The sequence below is a fragment of the Lytechinus pictus genome, chromosome 5 (genome assembly GCF_037042905.1).
Source record: "Lytechinus pictus isolate F3 Inbred chromosome 5, Lp3.0, whole genome shotgun sequence".
Lineage (NCBI taxonomy): Eukaryota > Metazoa > Echinodermata > Echinoidea > Temnopleuroida > Toxopneustidae > Lytechinus > Lytechinus pictus.
In genome coordinates, this window is record NC_087249.1 from 2,367,782 (window position 1) to 2,395,582 (window position 27,801).

At 35.0% G+C, this 27,801-nt stretch overlaps 1 protein-coding gene across 1 annotated transcript; it reads left to right on the forward strand.

Moving 5' to 3' along the window:
- Nucleotides 1-2,372: 2,372 nt before the first annotated feature.
- On the forward strand, nucleotides 2,373-27,381 carry LOC129262587 (uncharacterized). Its single transcript, XM_064099295.1, has 10 exons — nucleotides 2,373-2,390; nucleotides 7,575-7,800; nucleotides 8,173-8,217; nucleotides 9,005-9,091; nucleotides 9,985-10,268; nucleotides 10,693-10,707; nucleotides 11,772-11,834; nucleotides 13,154-13,226; nucleotides 14,581-14,827; nucleotides 23,979-27,381. Exons 1-10 carry the CDS (start codon nucleotides 2,373-2,375, stop codon nucleotides 24,235-24,237), a joined length of 1,317 nt encoding a protein of 438 aa, XP_063955365.1. The 3' UTR covers nucleotides 24,238-27,381.
- Nucleotides 27,382-27,801: the final 420 nt, after the last annotated feature.

A 27,801-nucleotide genomic window follows, 5' to 3' on the forward strand; every position in this document is an offset into this window, starting at 1 on the left:
AGAAAAGACTAAGCTCGATTTTTATTTTTATTCCACTGGAATATCATTATGGTATCTTAGTTTGGACTTATATTACAATTTTTGAAATAACTGGGTCTGGAAAAAAGACTTTGGACTTTTATGTTGTAATGTTTGAAACAACCGGGTCTGGAAAAAGACTTTGGACTTATATTTTATTTTTTTAAACAACCGGGTCTTGAAAAAAGACTTAATTTAGACTTATGTCATAAATATTAAATTAACCAGGTCTGGAAAAAATACTTTGCACTTTTGTGCTATATGAACGCATTACTATAAGGATGTAGTTTTTAGTTTTAAGTAACCGGGTGTGGAGAAAGACTACGCTTGATTCTCAATTTACTCTTAGCGCATATATTCACAATACGCACCGTGTAAGTTCAAACAACAACAAAGACATTAATTCCATCAGTTTTAATTAACTGGGTCTGGAGAAAAGACTAAGCTCGATTCTCATTTTCATTCCACTGGAATATCATTATCGTATCCTAGTTTGGATTTATTTTATATTTTTTTAAATAACCGTGTCTGGAAAAAAAGGACTTTGGACTTATATTATAATTTTTTAAACAACCGGGTCTGGCAAAAAGACTTTAAATCATATTATAATTTTTGAATTAATCGGGTCTGGAAAAAAGACTTTACACTTTTGTGCTATATGAACGCATTACTATAGGATTTCAGTTTAGAACGGATTCGCCAAAAATCCCTTCAAATTTATTACATTGTGGGTAAAGTCATTATTACATTTGTGGGCGATCAAAAATTATTACATTTGTGGGTAAAGTGTTATTACATTTGTGGGCGTTATTACATTTGTGGGTAAAGTGTTATTACATTTGTGGGCGTTATTACATTTGTGGGTGCAACACCCCCCCCCCCCAAAAAAAAAAAAAAAAAAAAAAAAAAGAATAAAGATCACAACCAAGAAAAAAAGAGAAAAGGAAAGAATAGACCAGTTCGTAGTTAATTTATGGACAATTTTGGTCAAATGACCTTTCATTTCTTTCATTATGATAGGCAGATTTCAAAGCAAGATATTACGTAAGCTTGCCTTACATTGCAGGATGAAGAAATTGAAAAGACCATGTGACTAGAATAGCACATCAATGAACGCTTTATGAAGGTATTTGTTGCATTCCTATTTTGAATGCATATCATAGCATGTTGCACAATGTACTTGGCAAACTGTGAAATACCAGTCGTTCGTGGACGCATTGTTGTTTTTTGTGGATGTAATGACAACCACAATTCAAAAGAATATATGAATAATCAAGACATCAAAGTTGGTGCTTATCTCATTAGATTTTAAACCACCATGTCACTTTAGTACAAATGACCTTCCTCTGATCATGCGTAGAATCTTTTGATCATGCGCAGAAAGGAACTACGAACTGGCTTAGAAGAAGCAGGGTGAAATAGGATATTTTCTTCTTAATATATTTCAAAATCTATCACAGAATTTGATTTCCGTTGTTAAAATGTCAATTTTTAGCTCGCTCGCTTCGCTCGCAGCTTCTCATAAATTTTACGTGATACGACATATCTAGCCCCCTCATAATTCTTTGGCTCATTACACTACTGTAGATAATTTATTCTTTGTTTTAAGACAGTGCTCTTTTCGAAAGAAGAGGTGCCCCTTTCCCCCTGTGCCCCCCACTTTCAACTTTGCTCCTATGGTAATGATAGCCATGCATCTGTGCATGGTGGTAATAAAGGTGATGTGAAAGAGGATCAAGAGAAGATGATGAATATATTGTCGATAATAATAAAGAAGACAAGGAGTGATGCCTATATGGTATTCCCTCAAGAAATATCTAGTAAATGATATACTCCTCGGGAGGGTGAATGAATTTCACTATATTAACAGTAACTTTAACTCGTTTTTAAAGTGAAATTTATGTTATTCTAAATGCCACTACCAAAAGTGAGAGAAATTCACTCTTTGTTTTAGAGAGAGTACAAACTGGGATTAGAGGCATGACGTCAAAATGCCCCCCCCCCCATGAACGAAGGATAGTCCTCTGCGCTGACAGCCATGATGGTTTATTTCCAATTCGTCTAATGTCAATTCGTCCAATCGCTAACTCGTCTATTATCATGGTCTACCATCATGGTTAGTCTATTGCCATTCCGTCAATAACCAGTTGGTCCAATAGCCATTTAGTCCACATACCATTTGGTCTAAATGGACTAAGGGCTAAATTGTGCAAAATTAATGAAAATGAAATGGACATTAAACCAACTGGTTATGAGACGAAATGATCATAGACGAAATGGTGATTAGAGGAAGTGATGATTGGACCAAATGGTTGTTAGGCGAAATGTTGATGGACGTAATGGCATTAGACTAAATGAAAGTAGACCATGTGGTGAGTGGATGAGTGGACAGTAGACGAATTCGCAATTTACCGCCATGATGAGAGGGATGGATAAAAAAACGGCAACGCATAATGAAGTATGGACGTGAGAGAATAAATTGAAGAAGAGGGGGGGGGGGTATACGTGTACACATATTGTTTTTCAATTATAACAAACAAGTTATTTCAAATTATACTATTTTTCAATTCAGTATTCTATGCCAGTTCTTACTATAACGATAAGTCTATAAGTATTCCACCCGAAATGTATTATAAATATTCCATCTTATGAGTGAATCATGATAAACTGAAATAACTATAATATCCCTATGTTTCAAAAAAAATATATATATCATCTCTTCTGCTCTTCGTGTCACATGACCAATCATGCTGTGTAGCTCTTTGAGTAATTTTTTAAATAATTATTTTTTTGTTCGATTCTGCTGTTAAACCTCTTTTGTTTAGTATATGCCAACTCGTAATGGAATGATTAATTCCTGAAAACTAGGACACCATTGATCTTCACAATCACCCATCATCCTGGTTTTAACATTGTTAAACGAAATATAAACGACTCCACATTAATCACATTTTAATGAAAACTGTCAGAGAATATGTATTCCGGCAGGTAATATTTAGCTTCACAGTGGCCAATTGTCTTTGAATAGATGGATACATTTCCTATCAATGGAAGCAATCCATACCCTGGTACACATTAAACATTTCAAATTGTTGCATTCATAATACGTGTGCCACCGCAGTACATTATTTTATTTTGACTTACGTTGATGGTTGAACAGAGTAATCTGAAATTCGTATGTGAGATAAGACCCCAAGCCAACTCGCTTCACCTTAGTAATTTAATTGACAAAAATAAAATTTGGCGACGTCTGGTGACAAATTTATTGAGAAAAAGGTAAAATCTAAACATTCAATGAAAACACTATACACTCTGTAACGTAAGGGAGTGAGGGGAGGGGAGTAAGCGAATTCCAAATATCAAGGGGCCGCACTGCAGGGGACAGGGATGACTGCCCCCTATGATTGATTTTTATTCAAGTAGTGATAGAAAAAGAAAAAAAAAATGAAAAAATGGAAAATAAAAGAAAGAAGAGCATAAAGAGGGGGGATATAGGTCGTGTACGTCTATATTACCCCTGTAATTCAACTGAGAAAAAAAGGGTTGTCTCGCCGCCCCCTCCCTCCTACATGCATCTAAATACCCTGGCGCCGATCCTGTATGAACTATAATAAACAAAACACCATTCTACATACATAGGTATCCCCCGGCTACCATTTTCTCGTATTCCAACAAAATACACATGCAAATATGTTACATCTGAGAGATTCCCTACCTCGGGCCGGCCCGGGGCCTACCTCGGGTCGGAAAGAAATCAGATGTAAACATCCCAAACCTACCTCGGGCCACCTTTTAGCGAACCTACCCGAGACCACATCCAGAGGTAGTCTCGGGTAGGTATCGGGCCGGCCCCGGTCCACCGATTCGTAGATGTAAACGCACACAAGCTTTCGAACCTATCTCGGTCCGTTCGCCAGCTGTCAAATTACGTCATAGCGCGCGCTATCCCTTCCCCAGCCCCGTCGTTCTTCGAATGTTTTGCGGCATGCGACATGTGAATTGTGATTGATAAAGTCTTTGATTTGAGTGGAAAGAAGGAAGCATTTTAAACGTATCCTTTCCCGAAGAAATTGCTTACGACTTTCCCGAATCAGGGAATACACATTAATATTCTTCATAATGTATTCGAGGGTCTGTACTTTTCGGGGTTTTAAATATCTAGAAATAACAACTAACGGACGCTATCCGATCGTAACCAAATGGCGAGCTAGCAGCTGACGAGTACGAGTGTAACGAAATGTAAACAACTTCAATTAGCGCGCGCAAATTATTCAGAGCCTAGATCGAGAGCGCCCTTTGGTGTCAGCAATTGGATACTGCTCGAAACCGTACCGATAGGGGAGGGAATGAAAGCTGTGATGTAAACAGACCACATTTCGGACTCGGTCAGTTCGCGAAGCTAATCCACCAATAATCCAGTCAAGGTTGCAAGTGGACTCGGTCGGGTCTCGGGTAGGAAACTTTCAGATGTAACAGGGGTCCAAGTGTGCAGTGCTCCAGAACTTTTTACAAAATTACATAATTTCAAAGTGCCCCTCTTATTCTCTGTATTCAGCTTTAGAGGGTGTCTAATCTTCTCTAAATTCGGCTTATCATCATTAAACCCTGCGATGTTTTATTTCACAGAAAAGAGGAATTAGTGAACGCGTTCTTTCTACATACTGATAATCCTCTTTCAATTCTTGAAATTGGGAGAAAAATAAACCTAAGCAATTGCATCAAAGTTTTTCGTATATTTTTTAAATAAAATTCATATATCTTATATAACAACATTTTGGCCTAAGGTATCGTACACAAAGTTGACTTTTGGTCTCTCATGCAAGGATCCATAAATCAAAACATAATTATGTTGGATTCCTACCATTTAGTTTATTGAATAAAGTTGTGTTTTATTCATTATGAACAACGGCACCATCGAGTAGTTTTATCACTTATTATCAGCAGCTGCACACGCATTAACCCTATTATCCCAAAGCTTTTAATGGATACGGCAGAAAATAAAGTACGTCATAAATTCTAATGAAATTTGTGATAAATAATTAAATGTTTAGTTGGAATTGACACTCTGACCTAACAATGACGTTTTTGCAATTATAATGCTCTGCGGGTAGATGGGGGTCATATGAATCGGGGTTGATGAGTAGATGGATTGGTAATATTCACAAGTTTGTATTCTGTATATTCGTAGAATATACCCTTATTTATTTTGAATATTTCTCACTAGCACTAGCGAAGAGATGAGGGCACCCGGGGGAGGGGGACTTGCCACCTACCAATCATCCCTAAAAATGAAATAAAGATTTATACCAAGAAAAACAAAGGGAAAAGGAAGGATAAAAATGGAAATGGAGAAGTTGAAATGTGATATAGTTTCCTTAATATCATATCAGAATCTATCCCAAAACTAGATTTTAACTTTGAAAAAGTTAAAAGATAATTTGTCGCTCGCGATTATTTTGAACTCTCCCCATACACCATGTTCACCCTTAATTTCATAATTGCTTACTACATGTATTTGGTATTTCATCGATCATATTGAATTAAAATGTTCTTGTAAGTGGTAAAAATACCTACAATGAATGAAACTCACTGGACTTTTTTTATTTCCATGAAAAATATTGAAATGTATACGCTCACTTGGTTACAGGTCGGATTTCGGTTGTTCTTTAGTTAATCTGAATACTTACTAGTTGCTGTCTTTTGTTTAGTCAAACATCCACTATAAAGCAGGATAAGGTCATCGGCGCCATTTTATTGGTTTCAAAAATTTCTTACGATATATGAAAATATGTACCCATATAAGTGGCCAGGACATCACAATTAAGAATCATAAAATATTAACCGCTTTGTTTGACAAGTACTCAAGAAAAATGGCAAATCGTGTGCGCTAAGATACCACACCAACAAACAAATCACACACGCGATAAGTTGTCGTTAGCTACAGTAATTTCTTTATTCTGATTCATACCAAAAATGTATGGGCGTGGGTACTTTTGGGAGTATGATACGGGACTGCTGCCCCCCCCCCCCAAAAAAAAAAAAATCACGACATTGGTATATTTGCTAAATCATTGTGTTGTTCCTTTAGTATCATAATTATTCTTTACCAGCGAAATTGGTTTTCGGCTGGCTCGCTTTGCTATGTAACATTCTTTTTTACAAGGGGGCATATCCGAAACTCATCCCCTATCAATATATCTGCCTCATGACACCTCTGGGCAGATGTCCGATACTTAGTTTCAAATATTAGGTATTATGCGTTTAAGTATATCATGTACATTTTGGTCGATCTTTTTTTTTCTAGAATTTTCTTATTTCAAATCAAATATTGTTAATGAGTCCCTTATGGGTCTTAGATACCAGAAGTTGTTGGCTTGTTCAGTTATACATTTGCATTATTTTATTTCATTAATGACGGGATCATACAATATTGATGTTCATTGACAAATACGATCCATCAAAACTCGTTCAATACAACAAAAAATGTCAAATTCATTCAGGTACTTTCCGATCTGTCAAACTGTCAGAGCAAGTACATTAGATATCGATTTACATGACATAGAGACGGTCAATAAAATTCTTTTACATTTCAGTAAGGTATTGTCATGCATTCATACCGGGAACGACGAACCTGAAGAGGTGGAAATGTATAACAATCGAACCAAGGTCAACTAAAAGTTTAGTCAAAGCCAGACGCGAAAATCGATGAAAATTAATCAAATTAATCAAGTAGCGATAGGTCTCGGTACACAGCAGATGCAAATTGGATAACGCTATATACCCTCTCTGCAATATTGCTTTCTCCGCATCTCAATCATGACTGTGTATGGCTTGAACCTCAACCGATTAAACCTTGATCAATTTCAATTTAACAGTGCAAACACCCCAGCTACGATCCATTTTCGATAGTTCGTTGAGTATTGATGAAATATCGGTCGGGGTTTGTGTGAACTCAGGGGGAGAATACGTTGCCTAGCAACAAGTGATGCTTTCCGGATCGTAGAGCCATCCGAATGTCTATACACCCCTTGTAAATTAACTAGCCAGGATAATATTTTGACAAGACTTCGATTTCTTGTCCACCGTGCTACTTGCATTACAAAATGTTCTAGTTGTGGTAGAATTTTGTCATTGAGTGATGGTTTTGATGATTGGATACATTATATGTATGGATAATGAAAGCAGTATACACTAATCCCGTTTCCATGAAATTTCACTTAAAATAATGAAGTTATCATGAAATAATCATTATGTGCGGGAGAGCCATGATCCAATTACCGGGCTTAACACACACTCAGAGACGTCTCTCTGATGTAAAAGCAGAACATTACCTTCATTATCATTCAACTCTATAAATCATTTCATAACAATGATTCCAATATGTTTATATCAAGTAAACAATACCACATAACGTAACATAAACAACAATAGTACGAAAATATAATCGGTGGATATGCTTAGAGGTTGGAGTATACTCTCAGCCCCACTTATCACTGTCGTTCCAATGATCATAACCTTAATTTGTTTCTTTCTTCCTATTTTATTATCGTCTGTAGGACTTTCTTGAGCCCAAGAACATAAAGGAACAGGATGCACAGACGGCTTTGCAGCATCGGGTCCAGAGGGCGGTCCAGGACTATGTCCTCAAGTCCATCGGAGAAGGCAAGCTCAGCAACATCAAGAGGATAATGGAACACAGAGAGTACCCACAACTCACCCAGTCTCTCCCAGCTAGACCTGGTCAAGGACCTGGGATTAGTATACATCCCAATCAGCCAAAACGTAAGGAACATCTCATAGCACTCAGAATAGATGAGGAAGATGGGGGTTAACCCTGGGAGTATGTATTTGGTTTTTTTTCCTAATCGACTTTCTTTGGAGAAATATTGCAAATACAGTCGTTCTTAAATGTTATACCTCAAAGCGTGTAGAAGTCCACTACCTTTTCGAGTCCTGCCTTCGTTGACCGTCGAATGATGTTTAAAAAAAAACGCGTCTAAAAATAATGTCTTGGGTTCTACAAGCACGGGAACGAACGATTTCAAATTCTGCTCAATCGATTTATAACTTTAGTCGGGTACATGATGAATGAGTTGTTTATGCTTGAGTCTTTGAAAATATTTATGTTTATGACTTTTTATTTTTTTCCGAAAGATAATTTCAAACAATGGATTATGAGGACTAGAAGATATTCTCGTGGTAAGATAAAAATTATAGCATGAAGTCTGTGGATAAAACTTGGATCAGCACAGTCACGCACGGTTAAAGACCCTTCTCTGCTTTATTCTAGTTTCTTTGAAACGCGAATCACATGCATTAACTATCTGGTCACAAAATGAATAAAAATATGCATAAAAAATGGGGCATTATGATGGGGAGACATGCACACTACTTTTTCACTATCATCGAACTTTCATGAATGAGTTTGGACGGTTACTGACACTGACACTGGTGATATACAAGGGGAGCACATATCTCATTTTAGAGACATATTTACGATTCAATGTCATCAAATTTGTTCTTAAAATATGAAAATGGGCTCTGAAACGTTGAGCAAAATGTTTGTTCTGGACCAAATGCACCTGCACACTTAGATAATCAGATTTGAACGCCAAGGGTTGGTACCATAGTAGCACCATAAGGGTTGCTGATGAGTAAAATTGTGCATAATTATGCAAGGATGTAGAGCAAAACCATTTTAATGAGTCGTAAAATAACATGCACCCTTAAAAGTGCAAAGTTGTACCTATTGGGAGCAAACGAGTATTTCTAGTGCAAATACATGTAGCAGGCAAAGTGTGCATTTTCGGACCCTTTTAATTATAGGGTGCTAATCTGAACCTTTGTTTCTTAGTGGATTCGGGTATTCGGATTTGATGGTGTTGTCGCTCCGTGGGTCTCTGCTCATTCTCCCCCAGTAAATTTTATTGGTCTCGACTGGTGGTATTGTAAATAATATACTGTATTTTTTCCTATTTTATTTTAGATATAGATCTGGATGGGTTCATCACATCATCACTGAACATTCTTGAAGAGGGTCAACGTGCTGATAAGAAAGAATTGAAAAGAGAAAGTAAGTAACATCATCACGAACATGACGAATCACTATGTATAGCTGTCATAGGGTGAATACGCTCAGATAATTGCTCACAATATATTCCACTATCTTTGATTATATTGGAAAAGCAAGTTTAACGAAACAATCAAGGCAAGGGTGTGAAGCAAATACAATCTCTCGCCTTTCTCTCGCACTTATCTTATTTAACTATTTTCTATCTTTTTCTGTTTTGATTTTGTAAAAGATTTTGGCCCATCCTATCCAATATTTTCCATTTAAAAAAATTGAAAATATTATGAGCTCTTTGACATCTTTAACGGGACGTGTCTTTTAGCCACCAATTTACCCCAAAAAAGTTTTGTCTCCACACAATATCATGGTTAAGAGAATTTTGAAAGCTTTTTAAGAGAGATAAAAATAATTGGCTGCCGTAATTATCTTTGATGATCGACACTGTACTCTGCCATTCCTAGTCAAAGATGAACATAACAACACCCATTTCGAAAATCATAAACGACTTATACCAGCATTGTTATAAAAATGTGACTAAATAACCGAAATTCCTGTTAAAGGGTCTCTCTGTAAAAGTAGACCCTAAAAATAAAGTGCTAATTTAGCACTTAATGGGCTTGTATAGTGACTGCACTTTGAGTGCTGATTTTCTAGTTCAAATTTGAATAACTAAATCAGCACTCAGAGTGCAATCATTATACAACCCATTAAGTGCTAGATGAGCACTTCATTTTTTAGAGTGTATTATGAGCAGATTTCTGTTAATTATATAAGAATTCATTGACCGTCGCGTCGTCTCAAGCTTATAATTTCAGTGTTATCATATTGACTATTGAAATGCTCACGAAAGTGATGAATTGATGAAAACTTATTGACTTATCTTGTTTTCATCATAGGAGGGAACCATTACAAAGCTGCTTCAAAGACTTACGGGCAAATACCTGCCACGCCCCGTCCCCCATCAGTCAAATTCCAGAGCACTACCCCTCGCAAACCCCTCCTAAACCTCAGCACACAATCCATGACAGGAGGGAAGACAAAACGCACCCATACACCACCCACCCCACCCCTACAGGCAAGAAGATCGAAATCAGTTGCATACGAGGCTCAAGCTGCTGCATTGGCTGGGTCAGATGAACAGAGACCGGTGCTCTCTAGATCAAAGACAGCTCCTGGAAAGGTAAAGCAAGACAACGATTCAAACACAAACTAGAAAACAAATTGATGAATTATGATATTCTAACATTAACAACACCTACACTTTGCTGTGGATAAATCATGTAAATCAAAGCACATAATTAGTGATTGACCAATAACGTTTAGGCATATTCACATTATTTATTTCTTATCATTCATACCCTTTAGAATAGAAACATAATAATCTTAATGTTACCCTATTACATTTGTTAAATAACTTCTATCACAATTTTATCCGTCGATATCAATTCAAGAAATAATTTACAATATAATTATGGTTGACAAAATATACTTTTATCGTATATGTTATCCCATGTTTCCTCATCAAATTAATCATTGACCATTAATCCACATTCACGTTCTTATATCTTCTCTTTTTATTGTCTCCAAAACTTTGGTCCTCACAGGGAAAATTCTTATTGGTAATTTTTTTTTTCTAAATTTTTCTTGTTTGCTTTTTATGAATTTGGTGCGATCATTCCCTTTTCGGTATATGCATTCTTGTAAATTATTGGTCTATAAACGGGGAGTTGTTTCACCTATATAGGCACTTGCCCTTTTTCTTTTGGTACTTTGTAGAACATTCCTAAAAATTAATAACCACATTCTCAAAAGTGTGATGGGCTACATAATCTTTTTAATGAACTATCCTGACAATGTGATTGTTCTTGCTGCAGTTGTCTGAAGTCTTTCGTGGTGATGGGACTTAAAATCACTCTTGAAAACTATATTGTGTTAAAATCTTAAAAGCAATATATTGGATGTCTATTTCACAAAATATTAAAATAATTCAAATCTTATCAGGACACTATCGGTTCATGAAGACCTTCAATTAATTCGAATCACTGAGTCACTATTAATCAAAAAACCCAATTTACTGTAAGATTTGATATACAACCGGGTACAGGTATCATACATCATGATGCTCACATAGGCAAAGGTAGATTTCATATGAATAAAACCAAATCAGAATAGAATTAAAGCGTCATTATGTTTTGTAAGTCTGGATCATTCAATATCCAAACGTTTTTCATCAGTTATAACTTGAACAATAATATACGTAAAGGAATTTTCCTAAAGAATATATTTAATTTGAGACAAACAGGGCCCCGTTTTACAAAGAGTTACGATTGATCCAATAAATTGTAACTCTATGGAAATCATCCATGTCATAATTTTTTCTGCAGGAAATTTGCACAATGTCCTTTATAAGCAGAGAGAAGCACATTGAATTTTTAAGAAAATGATAGATGTATGAAGATACATCATGTCTAGAAAATATTTGAACAAACATGCATTTTAGATGTTGATGTTGCTGGCTTTCCATAGTTATGGTTGAATGGATAAATCGAAACTCTTTGTAAGACGGGGTCCAGGAGTACATTATGAAGGATGCAGGTTTATGGGCATGGTGGTGACGAATTCTTCTTTGATCTTAACATTCCTCGTTTGTGTGTGTGTGTTTTAACTTGCACTCTACTAACAGGCTGAAATGATTGGTAAAGAGAACAGAAATAAAAAAGAAGACGAAAAGGCGGTTAAAGAATCGGTAAGTTATGAAGTATCAACAATGTCAGAATCCAAAGAGAACTATTTAGGGTCTGTTGCCCAAAACTTACTGATGCATTTATCTAAATGGAAACCTAATAAACTTTATATAGGCCTATGCCATGCTGATCTTTCTCAGCCAACTTAATGTTCGATAGACGTTAAGATTAATGTAAATTAATGGTTATTTCTTATGGAACTGGATAAAGTTGTGCTTAAGATGGCGCCTTTGACGTTCTATAAGTATATCTAAAGTATGAAATAACCCATAGCAGTTTCGTTTCTAAATATTTCAAAATTCAAATTGTTTTCTTCATTTCATTTTCAACTCAAGTCATGTTCCGCTAGATCGACAACCTCAAATATTTGTATTTCTCCCCATTAAATTTTATCCATATGATTATGTAAGACTAGCAGTTGTAATGCAAACGATGAATTGAACCTACCATCTTTCGAATTATTATTTCCCTATATCAACAACAACATGGCAAAAACATTCCGCTACTGAGATTTTCCTTCTATGTGTATCAATCAATATTATTAGTCATTGTCTATTGTGAGGTTTTCCTAATCAATATTGTCATCAATTTGAGCGCTTTGTTGTCGCTCAGGATAACATTAACAAATTTACTACTTTCACTTCATGATTCTTAGTATAATGTAACATTCAGAATAGTTTCCGACTGTATACAGTTCCTGCAGTTTATTGTTATTCCATCGCTCTTATAAATATCGAGAAATTGAAAGGATCAAGAAAAAAAACCCACATCAATGCGATGTTTTCTCTTATGTCATGTAATGAGATGATTCACGTTATTAGAATCAGCATTTAGATTGATATACATGAAGTCCGTTGATGTTTTCGTCACTGGCGTGCAGCTTGGGGGGGGGCTTAGGGTTAATTACTTGATCCCCCAAAAAAATGCACGAGCGAGAAATAATGAAAATAAGAAGTAAAACAAAGAAAACGAAATGGAAAAGGTTACAAGATGCGGATAGAATGGTGAACGTTGCGTTCAAATACGTTATAATATTTCATTTTTATCACTAAATAATATTTTTTGCTCGCTCTTTTTGCTTCTTCTAGACTGTTGAAATTTTCCTCGTACGCCATATTGATTCCCGTATTTTTGTGACTCGATACGCCACTGTACGCTGTAACGGTTCATAGCTTTAGTGTGCTTGACAGCGTTTTACCTTCTTAAAATACCCATTCTTTAAGTTAAGGTTCATTTTATATTTTTTTATTTTACCTTTCTTACAATAAGTATCGTTATAGCTTTCCTAAAATTTATCCATAATTTTTTTTCATTATTTCAGCTTCCGGTTGCACAACAATCTGACAATCTAGCCCCAAGAATGAAGGCTTGGGTCGAGGGAGCCACAGATTTCGGTAGGTTTGAACTCCATCTTTGAAATAAGTAACTACAATAATCCATCTAAACCCAAATAGGCATCTAGCAGGTTAAAGGGAAAATGAAACAATTCGGACGAGATCTTGTGTGAAAACAGAAAAAAATCACAAGATCAATGAACCGTATATGGAAAACAATAAGAACGTTATGAGCATTGTAATTTTTAGATCGCTAATGTTATCGACATCCTATATGGGCATTGCGACCAAGATGTATGATACCACACTTGTACATCTCCCCCATTACTTTTGTGGCATGTTTTTACTTAAATTCTTACTTTTATCAAGTCCATCCGTACATCAGGTGTTCTTTTCAATGGAGGACATGCAGTAATAGACATATCACAAATTATAATGGACAGACATGACAGAGAGTTTGTCCTATCATGAGAATGAGCTGAAATATACGTTGGGTTAGGTGGGGGGGGGGGGGGGGGGGTGGGGTGATGCGTTGCTGTGGTAACAACACATGCAAATGAACCATGGTAACTCTTGATGATTGATAATTGTTTCGGAATTTAGACACTCGAGCATGTATTGATCGATATAATACCGCGGTAACGGTGTATCGTGGCTATTTATCATGAAAAAAAAAATATTTTTAAACATTTATTTTTGTTCGCCTCGTAAAGTCGTTGTGATATAAGTAAACTTCAATGAAACTTCTAGTGTAACAAATAACCATCGCTTTAGTTTTAGGGGTTTGTTTGAATTTTCAAAATCATGAACCAATCGATGTCACTTCGTCTTTCATATTTCCAGCAAGTGTAGAATTAAATCTTTGGGTTTGAGCCAAGAGGGCGCCCTCCATGTGGATTGGTTATCGATGTTGCGTCCTTGATGATTCTCTTTTGACAATCGTACCCCTTCTGTGACCAGTTCAAGAAACAATAGACCAACAACCATTCCATTACCGCGAACGACATGACAATGACATCTTTCCTTTGTCCTAAGTTGTTAGTCAATACCATACCGCAGGTGAAGGGTCCCTTATTCTTGTTGGTGTTGCTTAGGAGTTATTACCTTATCAACTACCACCAAGTCAACACAAGTATTTTTCTGGGTTAGTCGGGAAGGATTTAAACAAAAATGCCGTTCCAACGTGTCAAAGTTATTCCAATTAAAGGTAGGATTCCATGCAAAGGCAAATAAGTAATAATTCTGTTGTAATACTTATAATTTGTTAATGATCTGTTAATGTTTTTCATCACTTAGACATGTTAGAAGGATCATTCACTAGGTGAACATATCGTTTGTTTCATTTTATTTCATGAATTACATTAAAGATGTTCATTTTAGCTTACTGTCCATCGCCTCTCCTTTTTTCTTGCAGAAAAAGACGTGGCATACAACATGCTTCAATCTCTCAACGGCAACCAACCTGTTCCTCGGCCAGCAGCTCCTGCAACCTCTATGATGAATCAGGGTCGGATGGGACCAGCTAACAGCAGAGTCCCAGCAGCCACGCATGTCTATGTTCCACCGTCACCAGCCCCTAGACAACCAGTACCTAACAGAAATGGAAGAGATGACACCCAAGTCCAGGCCTGGATGAAACAACTAAGAGAGAAGCTAGAGCTGTGAGTATTTCTTTCTATATATATGCCTGGTAATTATTGTAAAGGTTTGTAATGTTGCTTGCATGTGTCTCGATTCGAAATTCACATTTTATTCTAGCGTGACGAGACGATAGGATAACTTGATTATGCACGATTTGTAAACTTAGTTCATAGCCTTTATTCTTCATTGTTTCCGTCCAAAGGAATGAGATAAAATTCGAAACTGACAAATTTGTTTACTTGAATCATAAAGATGAAAATGTTCAACAAGTTCTTGATATAATATACTTAATTCTCGGCAAAAAAAAAGTAAATTTGATGACTTCATATTCTTCGTTATGATTTTCGATTGCAGAGGCGATAGTAACAATATTGATAACTAATTTTTTTTTCAAATTGTAATTAGAATGCCTGATGATTTTCTTTTTCCTTTTAGCAGTTCAGATTTTTATTAAAGATAATGTTTTGAATTACTTTACGGACTTGAAGTGAAACTCAAGAACTTCATATTGTAGAAATCTCATCAGGATCATCATTTTCCCCCCGTCAACATTCAGTTTAGGGTGATTGTCATAACACCTGGTAGACCCTAGTCTGCTATGCAGACTCTGAATGGCTCGTGAAGTGGGATCTGCAGCTGGTTTGCGAAGCAAACCAGCCTGAAAGGGCGAGCGAAGCGAGCCATTTCAGAGTCTGCTTCTTCTTTGGAAATCTTGTTCCCACGGTCAAAATAAGTCCCACCCACCCAAAATTTCAGAGAGCTTTCATTGGATAACTTCATCTGTCTGTAAACCAAATTTTATGACCACTGAGGAGTATAGATAATCCCCTACTTCAACCACAGAGCCATGAGCAGGGTTATTATGTAATACCCTTGCTCAGGCCATCAGACAGTGTTTACATATGACATTCCACTGAGCAGCTGCATGTATGGCCAAAACCTTGCTCCATGGCCCAAAATAGTGGATGGTTTTATCATAGCTCTATATATATATTCAATTCAATTCAATCTTTATTTCGCAAATAGGATAAAAATACAAGGAAACATCAAATAATGTGATTAGATAATAAAAATAAATTGCGTGGCTTCCCATGAAGGTAATAAGAAACATGTGAGGCTCGCCAAAACATAGTAAAAACAAAACAACATTAATACAAAACAGAATATCATATCATTATAGTTAATAGTGTATATAAAAAGGAGAAAAAAACACGAGTTGAGGGGGGTAGATACGTTACAAGTATGCATTGATATCATGTGTGAGAATTAATAATAATTTACTAGAAAATTTGAATACTGTTTTCTAAAAGAATATATAAATTGTGAATTAGTTATTATTTGGGGAATCTCATTCCATTGTTTGGGGCCTACATAACTCAGCTTCGTGACTATAGACCTAATAGACCATAAATGAAATTTATTGGAAGAACGGGTATTATGGTTATGAACTTGATTATTGCATTGAAAAAGATCTGAAAACTACATGGGTAACAACTACCTCTTCTTGAACTTATAGATAAATATTGTGAGTTCTCGCTTATTAAATGAAGGTGCGGATGGTGCTATTAGAATAGGTAATTATTCTTAAACATTTCTTTTGAATATTGAGTCCAATTTATATGAGGTTACATTGGTATTGCAATATTTTAAATAAGAGAAAGTCATGGAATGGTATAAAGTTATCAGATTTTTATGAAGCAAACTAAGCTTAAGTTTGTAAATTAAACCAGTATTCCTTAAAACATTTATCATATGGTACTTAAAACCCAAAATATCAAACTCAAAAACACCATTCTCATAAAATTCAGAACTTAAATATTAAATATGATAGTTTACAAAATGAAAATCTTAAATTTCACGATTGTAAGTTTGTAAACTATCATACTTTTAATCAAACAGGATAGCTATGTTTTATTTTGTTCCTGTTTGGAATTAACTTCTAACCATAGTTTCTTGATTGGACCTTGTATTTGTAGTCACTTCTCCATGCTACTGTATTCAACCTGTTTTACTGTTATGTTAGCTCAGTTTGATATTAATTAGCCTTAATTAGCCTTGTGTAAGTTGTCATGCCCAGCAACATTCGTTCACCTTTGTATTAAAAGTGTTTTTATGCCAGCCATAATGTATGTGATAATCAGGTACTTTCAAACTCAAAAGTATGCTGAATGAAAATGTTGGCAATTTTTTTATATAAACCTAAATCGGATCTATTTGATTTAAATCAGATTTTTTAAAATTTCAATCTGATTTTTTCTAACAAATTTTTTTTAACAAAGTGCATACACCCAAAATATAACCCTTCACACTGACATCAATTTTAAAATTATGCATTTCACCACCAAAATTATTCTTAACTATTTCATAATCAAATCCAGTCAAAATATAATTTATAGAAAATATCAAAGCCATAAAGAAGCTGACATTTTCTGCTGTGTCTAAAGTACATGTAGAGAGCTTCTACTTATTGGTTCAAAGGAACTGTCTTGGTACAGCTAATGCTGCAAACATGCAAAGTTGGTGCTCATTTTCAAAGCTCTTGGTATTTAATGAGGATCAGTTTATTTGGAAGAATTCCATGACTCAGAGATTCAAGTTCTCCAAAGAGATATATTTTTTAAATTTTATTTTCAGGTCAAGGATTGAAGATCATACATGTTAAGGAAAACTGCATTTATCTTTTGTTTGTTTCAACCCCAAGTTGTTCTTTGAGCCACAGTTGGAACGACTGTTTCAAAGCATTGGCTTTCAAAGCTTTGACCGACTGCATTTATTTTTGTTTGTATCAACCTTAAAGGAATGGACCGGGCTGAAAATATTCAGATCTAAATAAATAGAGTAAAATGATGAAAATTTCACCAAAATTGGATGACAAATAACAAAGTTATTGTATTTTAAAGTTTATCAGTATTTTGTGAAAACAGTTATATTTACATCGTCATGAATGTTCATTTGGTGGGTTGATGATGTCACATCCCCTCTTTCCTTTTTCTTATAACATGAAATCATAATTGTTTCATTTTTTTATACATGTGTAAATAATGTGTCTCCATTATGATGAAATAAGTTGCGGCAATAAATAACTAATGTACTTAATTAGTTGCCAATTCAATTGTTTTTAGTTCTTGGTAAATTCCTTTTTAATAAACCTAATTTCACATAATCATAATCAAAAGAACAAGTGGAGATATGCCATCATAAGCCCAACTAACGGATATTCATGAAGACATGCCTAGAAATGTTTTACCGGAATAATCGAAAATAAATCTTTAAAATTCAATAACTTTGTTATTTGTTATCCGATTTTGATCAAATTTCAGTATTTTACTCTGAATTTTACTTTATTTATTGATACATGTATCATAATTTCTCCAGCCTGGACAATTCCTTTAAGTTCTTCTTTGAGCCATAGTTGGAACTATTTGACTGTTTCAAAGCTTTGGCTTGCAAAGTTTTGACAAACTTGCAAGTTGATTTAAATGATTTCGTTTACAATAAACTGGAAAACTAGTATTTTAGCAGCAGTTTTGCTAAAATAAGAAAACGGGTTCCCTTATACTACTGTGTCGGCCTATTTATTTGAATACAGGAACATGTAAAGGAATAGAAATGTTAAAATATCGGTGTATTGGGTAAGCAGGGACGTTGCCGATTTTTACTTTTATTGTACTCAATTCAAAATATTCACTTAAAGATGTACAAACATAAATCATTTTGGCAAAGGGCACTAAAATGTATAGTTGTTATGATTTAGTCATGTTAGTGCCCTTTGCCAAGAACATTCATACATATTTTAAAATAAATGTACATGTACTTAATTACTGAACCTTTTTCAGTGAACTGGCTGAATGAAGCACAATCCTACTCAGAATGTCTGAACAGGCTTTTTCTAGTATAGGATCCATGGTTATAACCCATCCTGGCAAAAATCTATCATGTTGAGATTCAGCCTAATAAGTTCAGAGTTCCTTTACTTTCTTGAAAACTGCCCTCTAAAACACTTTTGAATTTTGACATAAAGAAACAAGAAATTTGTTTTACTATTAACAAAGTAGGGGTCGTATATAATGTAGGCTACATGTTCATCTTTGGTTTTGCAAGATTGACTTGATTTCATTGATTTGATTTCAATTGTTCTGAGTAGATATGAAGGATTTATTCCTGTTCTCATGATATAAAGTTGGTAAAATCTTTCTCTTTTTAATTTAAAAAGTAAAACTGCCACAAACAATAAAAAATCCCAAATAATTTGTACATGTTTCAATGGAAGTGATTTAAAGGAAAAGTCATGCACCCCAACAAAAAGCTGCTTTGAATAGTAAGAGAAAATCAGACAAGCATAACGCTGAAAATTTCATCAAAATCCGATCTAAAAGAAGAAAGTAATGACGTTTAAAATTTTTGCTTAATTTCACAAAACCGTGGTTATATGCAAATCCTTGTCGGTATGCAAATTAGGGCGATGACATCACTCATTTTTTTTTTGTATTTTATTATGTGAAATATGAAATATTTTTATGAAAAAAAAATCATTCCTCCCTGACCATGTGGGATTACATTGTTTTAACATTTTGTAGTTCAAACAAGAGGGTCCTATTTGTTAAATTCGTAAAAATTGAAATGTTGTATAATTCAAACAGTAAAAATGCAAAAGCAATAGTGAGTGAGTGACATCATCGACTCTCTAATTTTCATATCACTGAATTGTCATTATAACTGGGGGCCGTTTCATAAAGCTGTTCACAAGTTAAGAGCGATTTAAAGAACGACTGGTGAACACTTCTTACGCGATAAACCATCGCCAATGTATATACAATTTACCACAAGAAAGGATCTCAAATCGTTCTTAAAGTCGCTCTTAACTTACGAACAGCTTTATAAAACACCCATCTGTTTTGTGAAAAATAAGCGAAACTTTAAAATGTTATCATAAACTATTTTACATCCGATTTTGATGTAGTTTCCAGCGTTATTCTTGTTTGATTTTTCTCTATGTTTATTCAATTAAACTCTTTTTTTCTGGGGTGGATATGACCTTTAAATCAATGATTTGAAAAAAATGATCACAGTGATTTAAATCGCGATTTAAATCGCGATTAAAATCAACGTGATTTAAATCAGCCAATCCTGCTGAATGAACTGAATATGAAAACAATTAGCTTTGTCAACACATGCAATGTCGATGCCAAAGATGTGAAAGTTGCATATTGGTATGCCCGGGAGCTATATGCCTTGATGCTTTACTCATTAGTGCAAACTGCTTACATGTACTATGCCCCATTGCTTTGAAGGATAATTATTTTGTTTCAAAATATTAATTTGTTGTATTTGAATTGTGGAAAGTAGGTAATTTTTTTTTGTTGTCTGTTAAATATGTGCTTACCAGTTATATTGGCTGTAGTGCACTAGCGTACCTACGGGGGGGGGGCAATCTGCCCCCCCTGACGAGCTTGAAAGACCTTTATTGCCCCCCCCCCTGACAAACTTGAAGGCCTTTTTCTTTTTTTTTGCATGTCAATATTTTTTCTGGTACGAAAACCTTTATTTTCGATTGAGGACCTTTTCTTTCTTTTTTCTTTTGCTTGTCAAATTTTTTGGCGGGCAAATTTTCCCCTCCTGTGGAAAATCCTAGGTACGCCACTGCTGTAGTGTATGCTACTTCTTCTAAAAAAAAATGCATTTCATAGGCGGATCCAGGGTGGGCCCGAGGTGTCCGGTGTGATGATGAACAGTGTATATTTCAGGGGCCGTGGAAATGGTTTTCAAAGTAGGGGGGGGGGGGGGGCTGATGACGCAAAAAATCACAATCATATGGTCATTTTTACGATTATGTACACGGCTTTGAAAGTGGGGTCACCCCCCCCCCCGCTTCCGCGGCCCCTGTATTTCATGTGCAATGGGGATGTCTGAATCTCATCTGTAAATGAAATATATATAATTTATCTTTATTTGATATTAGCCATAAAACAAAACATTCACAATAGGCTTAATGAAGAAGGAAACATTGAAGTCGAAAGAATAGAATTATAAAGAAAATGTGAAACTAAATGCTAATGGCAGGGCAAACAAAACTTAATTTATTAAGATGTAAGAAGAAGGAACGGAAAAGAAGAAAAGAGACAAAGAGAAAGAGAAAGAAAAGATAACAAGAAGGAAAGGAAGGGGAAGAAATAAAGAGGGTATAAGAAAGGAGAACAAGTCATATCTTATGTGAGTAGTACATAAGGTTAATGTTGCACGCTAAAATTTCATATAATTTCTTATTTTGTACTTTAGAAAACGGTTTGGTTCATTAAAGGTCAAGTCTACCTCAGAAAAATGTTGATTTGAATCAATAGAGAAAGATCAGACAAGCACAATGCTGAAAATTTCATCAAAATCGGATGTAAAATAAGAAAGTTATGACATTTCCAAGTTTCGCTTATTTTTAACAAAATAGTTATATGAACGAGCCAGTTACATCCAAATGAGAGAGTCGATGATGTCACTCACTCAATATTTCTTTTGTTTTTTATTGTTTGAATTACACAATATTTCAATTTTTACGAATTTGATGATTAGGACCTCATTGCCTGAAGCATAAAATGTTAAACGTGTTCAGGGAGGAATGAAACTTCATTTCACCATGACAATGACAAGAAAATAAAAATATTTCAAATTTCATATAATAAAATACAAAAGAAATAGTGAGTGAGTGATGTCATCAGTTCCCTCATTTGCATACCGACCGAGATGTGCATATCAAACTGTTTTGTGAAATGAAGCGAAACTTTAAATGTCATAACTTTCTTATTTTACATCCGATTTTGATGAAATTTTCAGTGTTATGCTTGTTGATTTTTTCTCTTTTTATTCAAATCAAGTTTTGTTAGGGTGGACTTGTCCTTTAATCAATCAGTTCCATTATATTGTAGAAATGATAAAGATACACGTAGGATGATAAACTAATAACATTAAAAAAAACAGGACATTGGAGGAAAGGAAGAAGAATGAGAGAGCAAATGAAATAAAAATGAAAATAAAATTAGAAAAAATAAGAAAGGAGGAGGAAGGGAAAGAATGAAAGAAAGAAAGAGAGAGAGAGAGAAAGAGATAAAAATTAAAAAAAGGAAGGGAAAAATGAATGAATGAAAGAAAGAAAAAGGAAGAAAGGAAAGGAAAGAAAGGAAGATATAAAGAGAAAAAGAAGAGAGAAAAAAGAAAGAAAACAAAAGAGAAGAAAAGAGGAAAAAAGAAAAAAAGGAAAGAAAGGAAGAGAAAGAGAGAAAAAGACAAGGTTTATTCCATGTCACTTATAAAAGACCCGGGGGGGGGGGTGATCAGGGCATCTTCTACACATTCATATACTGTATTAGTTCCATACACGTTCCTTGCTGTAACAAAAAATGTTTCAAAATATGCCCTATGCTATTATAACCATGAGCTATTACAGACTTTGGTATCATCATGGACCTATCATCCAAACCATTCCATCTCCTGACTACTCGAGTACATTCATATGTATCTATAGCCCTTTTTACACAGGATTTTCTTAACCCCGGACTATCGCTAACCCCGTACTATCCTTAACCCCGTACTATTTTTTTTCCTTTTCACACATGCCAAATTGTTATCGCTAACCCCGGATAAGGAATGCTTGCTTTTCACACACGAAACTTGCTAACCCCGGACAAGTGGTTTTTGTCGATCATTCGTAGTACAAGTACTTCACTCGTACCTTTTTACACACGCTAAAATTTCCTTAACCCCGTACTATAGGTGGGGCTAAATGGCAATTTAGCCCCACCTATAGTACGGGGTTAAGCTTAACCCACTTTCGTTTTACACTAGCGATCTTAACCCCGTACTATCGCTCTTAGCACCGCAATTGCTGGGATAACCCTGCTTTTTTGCAGGGCCAAATAATCCCGTACTAAAGGTGGGGTTAGCCCACTTTGCAAAAATGCTGTGTAAAAAGAAAGTGGGCTAAGCTTAACCCCGTACTATAGGTGGGGCTAAATGGCAATTTGGCCCCACCTATAGTACGGGGTTAAGGAAATTTTAGCGTGTGTAAAAAGGGTATATGCATGTATATGGATCCTATGTGTATGTAGCAAGCCCCAAAAGTGAAAGAGGAGTATACCCTATTTGTTTAAATTCCACAAGATAAGTAATGGTCAGAACAGCTGGATCCTAATCCCTCTCTTGCCCCTACTTCCACAAATCTGCTGTCAATCATGGTATCTACTGGCAACGGAGGGTTTCAGCAAGCTCCGCCTTGTGTACACGTTTCGTGTACATTGGTCAAACATGTTGTAGACCCAGATCTGCAGGCTCTAGTAGACCTAGTCTGCTATGCAGACTCCTTGAATCAGCTGTGATACACACACTGCAGATGTGGGTCTACAGTTGTAGACTAGGTAGACCCCGAGGGTAGACCTCCCCCTTAGGAAGAAGAAATGTATTCTAGAAGTAGAGCAGAAAGAATCATGTTTGCAGTCAGCCAGACAATCGATTTCAACCAGGGACCATAATGGATAATCAAATCTATTGATCGCTTTCTTTGTCTGACTCTTTACCTACACGCGTCTTGAACTCTTTGAACCTACAATCTTTGGTTGATGAATGGCTGAATGTTTTTTTAATTATTATCTGGGACAGTTCTTTCCATGTTTGTTTTGTTGTAATGAGATATCGTTCACTGTCACTTTATGACACGCATTTCATATCATGTTATTAAGTTGTTCAGCAAGACGAAAAGGAATTGTAGGCACTTAAAAAGTATGAAATTGTGAATTTAGGTCGTCTTTGCTATCGAAGGACGCACATCATTATCATAAATAAAATAATAAACTGTTCAGACCATTTCATAATTATGTAATTTGAACTACGTCATGGAAATGATTATGGTCGAATGTCAAATATCGTATATGATTGATTTTGTTTATATCTTTATTACTATTTTGCTAGTTTATTGATAGCTTGAATATGTTAAAACTGTCACTATCTATTCGCTCACCTTTATTATGAACATGATGAAGATCGGAAGTCTTTTCGTTATCAAGTAAAATTCGGTCATTTTTTTCGACAACTTTGATCTTCCTCCATAACCCTTACAGAATACTCAAAAGATACTCATTTCCATAAATCTAATTTAGCGGCAAATGTTTTCTTTATCCTCTGTAAACCCAGGCAACAACCAGGTCTGGACATCCGCCAGCTCCCCAAGTCCTTAGCAGCATCCCACCCACAAGCCCCTCGGAAGAAGAGGGTCACTCTCCCCGAGGAGTATCGGCATGAGAATAGCCATTTTATGATGACGAAGCCGACATACCGACGTCATTTTATCATCGCACCTGATTGGGTCTCTGAGAGGACATCTCATCGTCGACTTCAACAGCAGGGCTGGGCCAGAAAGAACCGAATCGGTAGTCAAGGTGTAGGCTATTGAATCAACGGTTTAACATCCTAAGATCTCAGTCACACTAAACAAGCCAACTACAAACCGATAAAAATGATAACGTTATAAAGTTATAACTGCACTGAGTATTACCTTCGGTCAAATGGGCACCACCAAACCCACAATTACTATGTAAAACCAAGGCATTGTGAAGTTGGTGGTCTGGTTTAACTCCTGTTGGTGTGACTGAGGTCTCCATCGATGTTATTCTCTGTTATACGATAATGTTGTAATTGAGTATCATGACACATAAACTCTAAAATTTACAAATGCTAAAATGGGATCGGACCTGGCTACAGGGAAACCGGTTATTATTCGGTATGCAATTCGTAGTCGAATGGTATTATTTTGATTGCGGCCTTTGAAAGTGATTGCATAGCGTGCAGTTTGATTGTGTCATGGCACTTATTTTGTTTACAGTAATTCATACTGGTTTTACTTTTGTTTTCTTGCGTTACCCTTAAAGCGGCAAATTTTGGAATGAGACAACGGAATTTATTTCGGAAATTTGATAGGAGAGGCTAGAGGTTGTGGTGGATAGAACAATCATTGATGGGAAATGTTCCCAAAATGCGAGAGTACAAAGCGAAGGAATAGCATTTCGGTTTGGGGTAGTGATAATTGTATTGTTTCTCTGCTCCTTTGTGTTGTGGTAAATAACTTAGGGTGTATTTTCATTCGCAAGGCGTTGTAATTTTGGGTGATAAACCAAGTTGTAGACCTCTTCAATTACAAGATTATTTTTTTCGCTCCAATGGAGTGTGGTTGAACTTAACTTTTGTGATCATTTATTGAATTATGTCATGTTGGGCAAATGGGGAGGGGGTTACTGCTCTTTACCATGTGAATATGGTGACGGAAAAACAGACAGCATGTCGCTGCCAAAAAAAAATGGGCCAGTAAAACAACGGTTTTATCTTAAATCAATGTGAAATATGAAACATAATTGTCGTTTGAGAAAACTGCGAGTGGAACTGTAATCTTAATTGACCGATGCCATTTTGTTACCAGCAGGTCTTGATCTACAAGTCATCAAAAATATCAAATAAATTGAGTGCAATGTTTAGTCGCCAATTTATCATGTAAATCTGGAAAAATCACCTGGAAAATCATTAAAATCATAAATCAAAATACTGCCATATCGTCCTCTAACTAATTAATTATGAGTGAATGAATGAATTTCAATGTATTTTTTTTTCATATTTAAGGATTGTATACTTTATATTATGGTATTTAATAACCTTATACAGTATCAAACTCCGTCCTTTTCTGAATATACGCAATCTTTACCTGATCTTTCAATTTTTTTAGTTATTAAGTATAATTTGTATTTATCAAGTAACACCTGAAATGAGAAAAAAAGTATTAGCAGTTTAATGATGATTAAACCAAGAAGAGACTTAACAGTGAGAGCAAATATTTGTAGTGTGTGAAACATATTTAAATTGATTTCATATTTTGCTGTATTGTATTCGAAATAATTATGGAGTCATTCTTTCGTATATCTTTCATTTCTTACATACTTTAAAACAGGAAAACATATTTCTCATTTAAATTGTTATCGATATGACTTAATGTATTTTTCTTAATTCGAAAGACAGAAAACTGCATTCTCGATGAGCATATATTATTTTGAGATACAAGAGAGAATATCGTCTATTTTATGTATATATCATGCTTTATTGTAAACATGTCATTTTTATTTTTGTACGAATACATTGTTATAATTGTAATTGAGAAATAAATTGCTTAATTAATATTCTGCATTTAGTTCTTGAGAACTAGCAGAAAATCACTTGAGAATAGACTATGCAAGATGAGTTATAGTAATAGAATGAAAAGTATAATTGAGTTTGTTTTGTTAAAATTATCTAACCTGAAAGTTCATCTTTTCCTTTCTTTCAATAAGCCTTCGCTAATATAGATAAATACCTTTGCACGGTAACTCTTCTAAAAGTTTTACAAATCAATATTTTAACAACTAACAAATTTCTGTTCTTGCAATTCATTTACTTGTCTGAGTATTTGAACGACAAAATTGAGAGCAAAATGAAGTACGAACTAAGTTTACATACTCTACAGAGTGTAACAAATTTGTGCAGATGGATAAGTGTAGATCACTTTTGTTAGAATTGATATACTTTCATGGTTATACATAATCAAATGCTTTCAACAAACCCTCAAAACCATGACCATCGAAATGAACGTGATGATCTTCATGGCTTTATCATTTTCTTATAACATTTGTGATAATATAAACTTTAAAAAGTCAAATGCGTTTGAAATAATCATAATGTCATTATCTCATGTTGGTACAAGAGCTTTGATCAATGTTTATAATGGATGTTATTATGTAGAAGCTGGTTTCTTCTACTTTCTTGCAAATTCAAGAGCATATACACGCTTGTAAAGAAAAAGAGTACCTATTATCATTAAACATCACTAAATCGAGTATTTACCATTATGATGAATTACTGTAGAATATCATCTGCAAAGTCACAAACGTGTGTGAAAGAAAACAATTATCTAATTGAATGCTGGAAATAATTTCTTATAATTATATGAATATGCTTGTATTTTTCAGACGAGTTATTACAGTTTTGAGATAATAACGCGTTGAATACGTCTGGGAGTTTTCGTTTTAGGAGTTATATATATATATAGTTATATATTACTTGCTCATCCCAAGAACATGAAAAATATTACCCTTATAACAGGTATAAACAGGAGTTGTCTCTAGATAAATTTTATTGACTCCCTGAATTTGTATTAAATTACAAACAGTTTGACAACATAAGAATGAGGAACATCGGTCACCTAAATTCCATTTTTACATGAAAAAATAACAGATAACAGAAGTCATAAAAATTGACATTTTCTCAAACGTATCCAATCAAGTAACTTTCGAAAGTTGTCTGCGCGCCATCTACAACAGTATATATGGAAATTTCATATCGACTGTTTTTTTTTCACTTTGAACAGTCACGTTTGCGTACCTCTATTTTTCATAGATCATATTTTCAACTTGTTTGCAATCATTTAACGATTAAATGTAATCACTAATTCTATCAATCAACTGCATGTGTATGTGTGCTGAGAACGCAATAAAAATAATCATAACGATAATCAAACAAAGCTGTCATTCTATCAGAGTTGGTTTGTGCGGTCCATCATGGGACGGTTTGATTTGACTCGGATTACGAGAAAGAAAGGAATGACGTTTGAAGACGAAAATAGAGAAACAGTGATAGGTAAGATGTGGGGAAGGGATAGGTTGGTGTGAAGACAATAAGGAAACCAGGACTGTTAAAAATTTGCAATTGATTGCAAGAATTTGTGCAACAGAACCATGATATTAATTTGAATCGGACTCATGAAAAATCAAAGAGGGGAAAAAAGAAAAGGTGAGCGGTTATTTGATAAGCCAAATTATATATTTCTTATGCATGATATTTCAATAAATGACTCAGATTTTAGGAGGGAAGGCCCCTTTATAGTAAAAAAATATGTCCTGTATTTTATTTTCTCATTTGATTCAAGCATCAAAACGAAATA

What these genes read in the sequence shown, in the direction of transcription:
- LOC129262587 (XM_064099295.1), top strand. An exon ending in GACTAGAAGATATTCTCGTG is followed by an intron (nt 8,218 to 9,004) that starts GTAAGATAAAAA and finishes ATTTTATTTTAG; the next exon opens with ATATAGATCTGGATGGGTTC. An exon ending in AAAAGGCGGTTAAAGAATCG is followed by an intron (nt 11,835 to 13,153) that starts GTAAGTTATGAA and finishes TCATTATTTCAG; the next exon opens with CTTCCGGTTGCACAACAATC.